At 32.5% G+C, this 11,373-nt stretch overlaps 2 protein-coding genes and 1 long non-coding RNA gene across 3 annotated transcripts; 1 reads left to right on the top strand and 2 right to left on the bottom strand.

Moving 5' to 3' along the window:
* Window positions 1–22: 22 nt before the first annotated feature.
* On the bottom strand, window positions 23–702 carry LOC114170620 (histone H3.2). The gene has a single exon (XM_028056135.1). The coding sequence runs from the start codon at window positions 619–621 to the stop codon at window positions 211–213; it is 411 nt and encodes a 136-aa protein (XP_027911936.1). The 5' UTR covers window positions 622–702; the 3' UTR covers window positions 23–210.
* A 1,377-nt stretch (window positions 703–2,079) lies between these two features.
* Window positions 2,080–3,998, top strand: LOC114168328. The gene is made up of 3 exons (XR_003600660.1): window positions 2,080–2,201; window positions 2,307–2,387; window positions 3,761–3,998. It is a non-coding gene; the product is annotated as an uncharacterized LOC114168328 (long non-coding RNA).
* A 1,260-nt stretch (window positions 3,999–5,258) lies between these two features.
* Window positions 5,259–8,198, bottom strand: LOC114170450. The gene is made up of 4 exons (XM_028055923.1): window positions 7,499–8,198; window positions 6,346–6,629; window positions 6,042–6,269; window positions 5,259–5,958 (listed from the first exon to the last, which is right to left on the bottom strand). The coding sequence occupies exons 1-4, from the start codon at window positions 7,923–7,925 to the stop codon at window positions 5,491–5,493; spliced, it is 1,407 nt and encodes a 468-aa protein (XP_027911724.1). The 5' UTR covers window positions 7,926–8,198; the 3' UTR covers window positions 5,259–5,490.
* Window positions 8,199–11,373: the final 3,175 nt, after the last annotated feature.

Here is an 11,373-nt window from a genome sequence, read left to right as displayed (position 1 = left end):
CAACAAAATGGAAAAGATTATTAAACAAATATGAAGAAGTAAAATATTGTCATAGAAAGATTCAACATAATTCGTTGGCCATAACATAATGATTTATCGAATCAAATCACAACGAAACAAGGTGTTTCTCACTACAGAAAAAGAGGCATCTGATTAAAACCAACACTACTAGAAAGCAAAAAGCCTTTTTATACATTATCTTAATAAACCCTAAGCCCTTTCTCCCCTAATTCTGCGTGCAAGCTGAATGTCTTTAGGCATAATGGTAACTCTCTTGGCATGAATGGCACAGAGATTGGTATCCTCAAACAGTCCAACAAGATAAGCCTCAGCAGCTTCCTGGAGAGCGGACACAGCACTGCTCTGAAAACGAAGATCGGTCTTGAAATCCTGAGCAATTTCCCTAACCAGCCTCTGGAATGGAAGCTTCCTAATCAGAAGCTCAGTGCTCTTCTGATACTTACGGATCTCTCTCAGAGCCACCGTACCAGGCCTGAAACGGTGAGGTTTCTTAACACCACCAGTAGCCGGAGCAGACTTACGAGCAGCCTTGGTGGCAAGCTGCTTCCTAGGAGCCTTTCCTCCGGTAGACTTCCTTGCAGTTTGCTTAGTACGAGCCATTTCAAGAACTGATAGAAAAGGAAAAGAGATGCTAGTAGCTAGAATGAAGGAAGAAGAGAAGTGGTGAATTTGTTTGAGTGAGGGGAGAGTATTTATAGGGCATTGTGAAAAAGGTTGAGCGGGAATCTTTGTGATGTTATTTTAAGTTTGCGAAATTTTGAAATAAACGCCAAAGAGTGAAATTCATGAGATGGAAATCCACGGATGTTGTACTCCTCAATCAATGGCACAGATAGCGAGCGATCCGTGACACTCCTTAACAACCAATGGCTACATGCCACGTCTTTCTTTTTTATTATTATTGAATTCAATTCATGTATTTTCTCTCTTATGAGCAGAAATACAATTTATATCTTTGGGTGTGAATTGTAATTAAACAAATATATATGAAGCAGTTAAAGTTATAATATCTACCCATCTATTTATATATTCTTTCTACGGATATTTAATCTTAAAAAAAAATTAAGATAAAAATAAATAAATAAGTTAATTCTTGGCCTGCCGGATTTAGAATATGTGATGCTTTTTTAAGACCGTGTATTTAAACACTACTTTAAACATAATATTAATTTAAATCAAATTAGTTGTAAGATGAAAATGTGGGATAAATTATCAGTCTAGAGTCAGGAGCATAATTTTTTCAAGTTGTTGATAAGTGCATATCAGTGTCTAAAAGTTCATATATTGCTTATTTTTTGACAGATTATTTGTTAGCTTACTAAAATGTTTCATTTATATATAATAATATAATAATATATGTCTTTGTTTCTCTAAAATATATAATATATAATAATAATATATTTTTATTATTATAGTAAAAAAATTATTGTTAGTATTCAAAAATTTATTTTTCTTAAAGATAAAACTCAAATAACTGTTAAATTTATAAATATAGTTTCTAATAATTTTTTTACCTACTTACTCACTTGTTATCATTTAACAATTTTGTTATTAAGTTACTGAAACTCAAAAGAAAATCAATTTAAAATTTTAACTCCAGTATTTTATTGTCCATGTTTTCAATTATTTAAATTTAGAAAATTTATCAACCATATTTGAATTATGTTAATCTTTGACAAAAATAGGAAATACATCCTAGTTAAACTTACATTTTTTTAAAAGAAATGAGAAATAATTTAATGGGTATAGTGTGATTATTTACATCATAAATTAATTAAGTAACTGAAAATTTTAATTTTGATTTAATTATTAATAAATCTAAATAATTTGAAAAAGTAAAAATAATTTATCTACTAAATATTTGTAACTTTTTTTATACTTATAATTAGATTAAAATATATATTCATTCTTGTTGTATCGGTATCTAAATGAAATATATTTTTTTATGTAAGGCCCATTTTCTTTATTTTTTTTCTTTTTCAGCCCTAATGTCAGTGGGCCGTCCTTGTAGTGGGCCTAAGGCCAGCCCAAACACATATACCCTTAGGTCTGCCCTAAACCTAAGGGGTACCCTACAACTTTCAGAACCTTTGTCCTTGCTTGGAGCTGCAGCCGTCACCCTTCTGCTAGGGTTCCGCCCCCACTGTCGTTGAGCCAGTTCGAAGCTTTCTCTACTCCACGTAAGTACTATGCTAGCCATCCTCGTCTCCATGGTTCTTTCTCGTTTCTTTCCGTTAGGGCTTCCAAATAACCCATATTGTGCTCCTGTTTCCCTATCCTTTCAGTTTTCCATTCGCCCCTTGAGCTGTTGTGCTCGTGTGTTCGGTGTCGTGGGAGTGTCGGAGCGCTTTGCTAACTTATTCCAGGTACGGGAAGTTAGGGTTATGGTTTCGAGTCTCTTTTTGAATGGTTTGTGCATTATTTGTTGAATGTATGGTGGGATCGGTCATTTGGGTGTGTGAGAGTACCTTGCATGTGATGTTTGGCCGAAAATCATGGTCGTACAGTGAAGAACAGTGGCGAGACCTGTTAATCTCGCCCAAGCGAGTCCATCTCGCCTAGGCGAGATGAAACAGGGAGCTCGCCTAAGTTTTTTGCGCGAAACGTCGCCCGGGCGGCTCGCTCAATTTTTGAGCGAGCAGGCAACTCGCCCAAGCGAGAGGGATCTCGCTTAAGCGAGATCCCGCGTTGCCCATGCCCTTGTTTTCTTCGAATCCTCGCCTAGGCGAAGGGGGGGCTCGCCTGAGCGAGCCTGTCTCGCCTGAGCGAGACCCTTCAGCCTGAGCGAGGGGTTTGGGCGAGACAGAGTGGGTTGGATTGCGTTTTTGTCCTCTTGTGCTTGGATTTGTTTGGGCATGACTGCTATGATAAGATGCATGTACTGATGTATGAATATATGCCTAATGGGTTGCTATGTATGTATGACCTGATTCATAAATGATGAATGATGAGTGTGGTGGGGACTTAGCATGTGAAATGAGTATACGGTTTGGAACTAAAGGAACATGGTATGAATATGAGACTAGGCCCCAGACTCATCGGGGTGGTGATGATCAGAGGTATGGATTCAAAATGTGAGGCGTATGAGGAATAGATCTCATGGATGAGTATGAGGTTATAAATATGTTTTCGATATTCTCCTAATGTTGTTTTATGAATGTTGGTCCGTGTCAGCGTGTAATTCCTTGGGGTCTCTCGGTGAGACCTCTGAGGTTACGCTTCAGTGGTCGGGACGTAATTCCATGGCCCCTGCTAGTGGGTGTTCATGGTGGTGCCCCATCTGTATAACTAGGTAAGGATTCAAGGTAAGGTTGCATCCTGACAATCCGAGGAGCCAGTCAGTCTCACTTAGAGCGGACTGACTCTTGTGGTGGGAGTAGCAGGAGGCCTGAAACTCACTAAGGGCTAACCTTGTGGTGGGAGAGATTTGATTCATTGCAACACTGGTAATACATGGCTCAGGATCGAGCAGCTCAGGTTCGAGCAGAGGTACCCACACAAGTGCAAGCATCCGCTGAATCCGACCAAGTTATACGTATCCGGATGAGTCGAGTCGAGTCGTAGTGTATTGGATGAAGAGTCATAACATGTTTGGTTGCTATGTGGATATGAGATGATGAAAATATGTTTGACTGCATGATTTATGTTGTTAGCTCTAGCTTACCCGTTTTGTTGTATGTCTGTGTTGTATGTGGCCGTTTTTCCTTGCGATGATCATCAACTTGGTTGATGGGAGCAGATGGGCGAGGTTATCGTGGTCAGCAAGGGAGCGGTGATTTAGCAGCTTAGCCATCCGGGCTAGTTTTTCGAACGTCTTCTCTTGTGTTTATTTAGGGCTATGGCCCCTGTATTTTGTTGTTACCGGATTTGTAAACTCTTAGTTAAACAGCTATCCCACCTTTATCGGCATCGTGGTGTGCCTAGTTTTGTAGGGGTGATATTAAGGACCCCAGGACCGCGTTGTTATGCTTTTATCACGTGACGTTTCCTTTAATTTTACGTATTAAATTAAATGGGACGTTACATTTTAATATATTATTTTGGTTTCCAAAATTTGTAATTAAGATCACACCGGTTTATGTTTTCACTAAAATATCTATTCAACTTGAATCTAAGATATTATTCACGCTTCATATTAAATTAATTACATTGCGTTGGGTTCAAATTTTGTGATAATATTATAAAATGTTGAGCATGCAATACTGATTTTAAAATTTGGTATATATTTTTTTGTTGATTTTTAAGAAATTTAAGTGCAAGTAGATTTCTTTTTCAATAATTTAGTTGGCAAAGTAATGTTTGTTTAATATATTTCAGATTATCCTTTTTGATAAATAGATTGTAAAAGGATCTACCTTATCGTGTTACTTACTAATATTCACTGGCTTAGGTTGTTTACTGATTTAATTTGAATTAATATAATCTGATTATATTCAATTAGATTTTACTTACAATAGACTTAATATAAACTAATTCACTTATATATATATATATATATATATATATTTTTTTTTTTTGGGAGATGAGTAGTGTAAATTATTTAAGATTAATTTTTATATATGAGTTATTAACAAATTATGTTATGATTTTTTTTTCAAAGTATTCGTTTAATAATAACTAGTGTAAACACAGACGCGATGCTGTCGTGTTTGTGTGTACACATTTTTTAACTATGCATAATATTATATTAGTATGTAGTTATATTGTAATGTTATTAAGTTAATGTATAAAATAAAATTATATTTATTTAAAACAAAATAAAATATATGAAAAAAGGTGGAAAAATAACTGTTGATAAATAGATTAAAAAAAAGCTGAGATAGAACGTTTTATAAAAAACTTATAAAATAATAGTTAATTTTTATAAATTTAATAAATAATTATATTTTAAAAAGTAAAATTGAAATTTTGAAATAACATTCTCTTACTTTATATGTTGTACATAAAAACAATCAGAAGAATAATAAACCTCCAAAGAAAGTATTGACAGGGTAAGACGATAACAATTGACAACCATAAACTCACAATCAGATATTGCCACACTATATCATTAATCTCAATGAGTACACATTTTGTAGGTAGGCGCCGTCAGACCAATCCTCTCTTTTCTTTCTTAATTGCTTGTTTGTTTCGGAAATCCCACGTATTTATGTGCTACTCTCTACGAGCGTAATTACCAGCTAGAGTGCAGAAATTCCTTCGTATTTATGTGTTAGTAGAAACCAGTCACATTCATATGAAAGACAAAAAAAAAAAAAAGTCCGTGATTTCAACTACCAATTCTAGAATCTTTAACCGTTTCTGTGAACAAACTAATGAAGCAAAAACAAGCTCTCAACTCTACAGAAGGCCCGAATATAGAAGCAACAATGTGCATAATTCTTTATGTACAAAAGGTAAAAAAAGGCTCATAATAGAAACACATGGAAAAAGTTCCTATGATGTATATACTGCTATAATGCGTTAATTTCATACCAAGTTGTTGAATCTGAACGAGAGATCCCCAACCGTGTCTCTCTCAAGCTGCACTGAGAGGGATTCATCCCCACCGACACCGCCACCTGCATCTGAAATTTGGTTTTCATTTGGACGGCGTAACAGTGGCAATGGCAACACTGAGGTAGACATGTTACTGAATCTTGTACTTGCTACACTTGATGAGGCCAATGCTCCGTCCCAAAGGAAGACATGAAGGAGAATAGGAACTTTGGTGTGTCTATGCAAGGAGAGTTTCTGGCTCAATGAAACAGTGTCATAACACTTAATGGCTCCTGTTGAAGATACCATCCATGGGAGCACTCTCTGATTTGAAATCCTAGACACCACCAGCAACCTCGATGTATCTGTTGCTGCTTTATACAGATTGCTCAGTCCTGAACGTGTGGCAGGTACATTTTCTTGGCTCTCATCACTAACTGTTGAGATGAAAATAAAACCCTGTTCACCAAATACAAAACTATTATCATCAATCTGTTTAAGTGTATCACCTTTTGCTAGATTTATCAAGATTTATCAAATACCTCTTCTGTTCGACTAATGCCAAAGCCAAGCTTCGTGTCATCCTCTTTTAGTTTTATCTCAATTGTGAACTCTCCTCCAATTGGAGCATACCAGAGCCGAACTGCTCTAACAACACCAATGTCTACTCCGTGATAATCCTCAAAGCCATAAAGGCTTACATTTGCAAGGTTAGATAAGTCAGATAATGACCCTGCATTTACCGTGGAAGAAGCTGTCTCTCCAGATATCTGTCACACAAATCAGAGAAACTCTAGTTACCACAACAGAATGTACCTTGTTGCAACGAGGGAATTGATCGTTTACCTTAGTAAGTAGGGACTCGGTTTGGACGTTCATAAAGACAATAGGGACCCCTGAAGCTTGAGCTGCATTCAGCCATGTATTTGCCCTGGCTAGCGTGTCTTCTACATCATTGTAGCGAAAAGCTATTCGATCTGAAACTTTGGGAAGAAGTAATATGGAAAGAAAATTGCTAGAAGTTGGAACTGGCAGCATCTCCTGCATCTTCCTCTCCCATGGATACGAAACATATCCATCCTGTAACCGAGTCCTAGTTAGTGCATTTACCATTCTGGTGTTCCTCGAAGCTGCAAAGTGCAATTATTTACTGCCAACAGATTAGATGAAGACATATATCTGAATAAAATCTGCATTTTCTACTATTCCGTACAATAACCACAACTTCTAGATGTGAAAAACCCGGGTTTTAAAATGATCTACGACGAAAATGATAATGTCGATATCATTGACAGAAGGACGTGATGTCTGTCACGCAACTTGGTGCCTAAGTCTAGCAAAAGTTGAAGCTTTCACATTAGAAGTTAATGCCTCAAATATCTTAAATCGATATTCACTCCACCGAACATGTCATTCCAAAACGCAGTTAATACAAAAGCCAAAAGGCATAGATCTGTGTGATCAAAGTGGCAAGAGTTGCCACTTACGTTGGTGTCAAATTGTAAATAGCAGTAAAGATTTCAGTTTTCGTTTCTCTGAGTAAAAATATCAAACAGTTTAGAAGTAAATTTTTCAACACCAGATCAATTTTTTTACCATCAGTCGCTGCCGGCATTACCAGAATATGACAATAACACCGTACACCCTCTCTCTCTCCTATCATTTTTTTTTTGTCCTTAATATATTAAATCATAAATATCCATCACTACCAGAACACAGTACATGAATAAATGAACCCATCTACCTATTGTTCATCATCCATTCAATTGAACCTGGGAACAAGCACCTCACTTAATTTCCCATTCATTCCATTTTTTTAAAAATTGCAGTTTTAGTCAGTGAAAATTCTCAACTTGTGGGAATTTTCAGCATTAACCGAAAAACAACTTAGGATTAACCGAACTCAACCTCGGGGCATGTCGTGAGTAACAAAGAAGGAGAAACAAACCAAAAAACAAAAAAAAAAAAAGCATGATAAAAAGGTGAACGAAAAGGGTACCTTGGAGTTGGAAACACTCGGTTTCGGTTCGATCAAGGAAGCCAACGACGTAGTTAGGATCGGTGATGGAACGGAGAACGTAGAGCTTCTTCCCGGAGGAATCATTGGGAACGATACAGGCCTGCAACTCGGCGAAGTCGTGGGGTCCACGTCGAACTCGAACGAGGATGGAGGTTTCTTTCTTCTTGTAAGAGTCTTGGAGGATTTTGTTGACGGCGGTTTTGCCGTTTTTGAAGGGCGATTTGAAGCGGATAAGGGCGTTAGGGGAGTCTCCGATACGAAGCTCTTCGACGATGTCACCGGTTTGAAGCATGTCGCCGGTCCACTCGTCGGCTTTGGAACTTCCCCTCAAACACTCTATGGATAACACTTTGGTGCCTCTGTTGGGTGAGTCTGAACTGCTCTGAGATAACCGATCCATGGTCATGTTGTGTCTTCTTCTTTATGCTGTTCACTGCATCTGTGTATGTTTGTTTGTGTGTTCGTATGATCACACACAACAACCCACTTTGTGAGGGAAGAAGAAAGAAGGTCGTGTTTTTGACAGAAACAACCTTTATATTGCAGAAAGGGTTTCAGATTCTTGTGCTGTTGTGGTCGTTTATGTGTGCTGCGTCAATTAATAATCATGGCACTTCATTCTGTAGAAGCCAAATGTTGAAAAACTAGGAGACGTGGAATAGTACTCCATCCTTCTCAAACAATGCCTTCTTTAAGTAATTTTCTTATAAATACTATAAGAATAATTAATATACTATAATTTAGTAGGAAACTTTGAAAAAAATTAAGACACTTTATTTATTTTGTATTAATTGGATATTTTTAACTCATATATATACAGAGAAAGTGATTTTTTTTTTCTTTTTTGGTGACGGAAAGTTGAATGAAAGAAAGACCACAAAGATTGGCAGTGCTTGATATTCATTCAGGAAATGAAAAGTCAAACGAAGTTCTGGTTGGTTAGTAAATGTGAACGCGTGTTTTCAGATTCTTTTTATTTGGGCTTAATATTTTTAATTTTGCAACTATTTTTTAACGTATACAGTCTCACCAAAGTTAAGACTCATATAAGTTATATTTTTTTGTTTTAATATATATTTAGAACTTATTTTCGTTATTTTTATTTAATTTTTTTTTTGTTCTATATTTAGTTAGGTTTTTATTCGTGTCAATTTTTTATCAATTTAGTCTTTTTTTATTAATAGTGTGTACGTTTTTGAATAGTAAATTTTACGTGTTAATTTCTAATTTCTTTTTTTTTTTACCTTTTCAATTTTTTATTTTTTATTTTATTTTTAAAATTTTAAAAAAATTATTCACATGTCACTTAACAATTGTGTTACATGTAAGTTTGTGGTTATATTATTTATTTTTGTTCAATATAATCTCAATATTCATTATTTTTGTTCAATTCAGTCCCTATATTTATAATTTTTATTTAATTTATTCCTAATTTTTGTTAAAATGAAAAAAAATAAATTCTCTTTAAAGTTGAGACAAAATTTAATTTTTTATAAATATTATATATATATATATATATATATATATATATATTATCAACATTATTATTAATTATTTTTTAAAATCATTATAAATTATTATATTTAATTACAAATTGAATATAATTCTTATATTCAATTATTAAATAAAATATAATTATTAAAATATAATTATTAAATGTGTTTAAAAATGGTTAAATATGTTTTTGGTTTCTCAAGTTTCAGTGAACTTTTGGATTAGTCATTCTTCAAAACTTTATACCAATTTAGTCCTTTATCTTTAGAAATGCGAGAATTTAGTCATTTTTACCAAATTTTGTTAAGTTTATTTAACATTTTAAATGCATTTTATGATAATATTTGAGTTAACATTGAAGAGTCAAACAATGTAAATAATTCAAATATTACCATGAAATATGCTTAAAACGTCAAATAAATTTAACAAAACTTGGTAAGAATGACTAAATTCACGCATTTATAGAGATGAATGACTAAACTAATATAAAGTTTCGAAGAGTGACTAATCCCAAAATTCGCTACAAATTGAGGGACCAAAAACATATTTAACCCTCTTAAAAATATATATTAACATTTGTAAAATTGACATTTAAATATAAAATATTTAATATTTGTATTTCATTTTATATATTAAATTAAAATCTAATTTTTTTATATTTAAATGTTAATTTTATAAATATTAGTTTACTTTTCTAAAATACTTTAATATTTGAAATATTTTTAAATATCAATTTTAGAAGTATCGGTACTTTACAATATAAATATTAAAAAAAACATTCAATCAAAATTGGGATGAAAATGAATAAAAATAACGAATATATAGACTAAATTGAACAAAAATCATTAACACAACAACAAAACTGACATGTGACACAATTATGACTTGACACGTGGACAATTTAAAAAAAAAAAGTTGACACGTGACAATGTATTGTTCAAAAACATTAACTATTTACACACCATTAACAAAAATAACCAAAATAACCAAAATTTGACGAAAATAAAGACTTCATTGAACACAAAAAAAAATGAGGTTAAATAAAAATAACAAAAATAAAGATGAAATGTATATTTAAGTATATAATTTTTTTATCCATTCTTATTGACTAATTAATTGTGATAGTTTGAAACATTTTTCTCATTTAATATTCACTTTCATACGGATTTTTTCTTTTGAGAAAGAACAACGAACTATTTTCCGGTGTGTAGAAGGCGGTTAATGCAACCATTATAAGAAAAGAAATTGGTTAGTAGAGAAGAAAACCAATCATACATATCGAAAAGGGAATCCTAAGAAAAAAGAGAGAATAAATTTAGAACAAGCACTGCACCATTTATTACACCCTCTCTTGTTTATATCACTTCCAACCTTAATCTTGAACAGAGGTATTTCGATAATCCGGCTGCTATCAAAGAATAATTCATTTCCTGATTTAATAACACTTATTTGAATTCATAAAAATATATTTTCATTTAAATTTGTGAAATTAAATTTGTTTTTGAAGAGATTAATATAAAAATAAATACTTAAATTATACCTTAAGATCAAAATTTTATTTGAGTGTAAGTTTTAAAGATTTTTTATACATTTTATTTAAAATTTTAAAACATCTACGAGGATCCGTTGCTAATAGATAAGAAAAATCCAAAAAATACTTTTACATATATGTTCTGCCAGTTTTTTTTTTTTCTTTTTATCGGCAAAGTAATGTTGTGCTATGACTAATTAGGTTAGATAAAGTACCTAACATATGTAATAATACTCTTGTGTCTTCCAACGTTGTTTAACTACTGAATTAATGTTTAAAAGTCTAAAACAAAATTGGGTCGAAGTTAATCAAGGTAAAAGAAAGCATTTATATACACCGAATAAACGCAAGTACCATATGCGTTGGATTTTTGAAATATCTTTAAATTATTTAAATTTTAAAAATAATAATTAGGAAACTAATATTTACAAAAATAAAAAGTATATAATATTAAATGTAACTAAAGATAAAATAAATTTTAACTATTGAAATAAAAAATATTATAACTAATATTATAAATAATTATTTAAATTTGAAAATATAATTATTAAATGATAAAAGAGTGAATAATTTTTTATAATAGTAATTATTTGAATTAAAAATAATTATTAAAATGATAAAAATGGAAAATAGTTTTTATTTTAAATAATTATTTAAATTTAAAAAAATAATTAAGATGGTCAAATTTAGAAAGAATAAAAGACACCAAATATATTTATTCTCTTATATATAATTATAAATAAAAATAAAATATTGTAATGTATAATATTTGATGGTATTAGGAACACCATTTGTCTCCGATGTTAAAATAGGTATATATCCTGTTTTA

This window comes from Vigna unguiculata, chromosome 11 (genome assembly GCF_004118075.2).
Source record: "Vigna unguiculata cultivar IT97K-499-35 chromosome 11, ASM411807v1, whole genome shotgun sequence".
Taxonomy (NCBI): domain Eukaryota; kingdom Viridiplantae; phylum Streptophyta; class Magnoliopsida; order Fabales; family Fabaceae; genus Vigna; species Vigna unguiculata.
This window is presented reverse-complemented; position numbering and strand designations above follow the sequence as displayed.

What these genes read in the sequence shown, in the direction of transcription:
- LOC114170450 (XM_028055923.1), bottom strand. Translation starts at nt 7,925, where the DNA reads ATGACCATGGATCGGTTATCTCAGAGCAGTTCAGACTCACCCAACAGA. An exon ending in CCGAGTCCCTACTTACTAAG is followed by an intron (nt 6,270 to 6,345) that starts GTAAACGATCAA and finishes TTTGTGTGACAG; the next exon opens with ATATCTGGAGAGACAGCTTC. An exon ending in GCATTAGTCGAACAGAAGAG is followed by an intron (nt 5,959 to 6,041) that starts GTATTTGATAAA and finishes TTTGGTGAACAG; the next exon opens with GGTTTTATTTTCATCTCAAC.
- LOC114170620 (XM_028056135.1), bottom strand. Translation starts at nt 621, where the DNA reads ATGGCTCGTACTAAGCAAACTGCAAGGAAGTCTACCGGAGGAAAGGCT.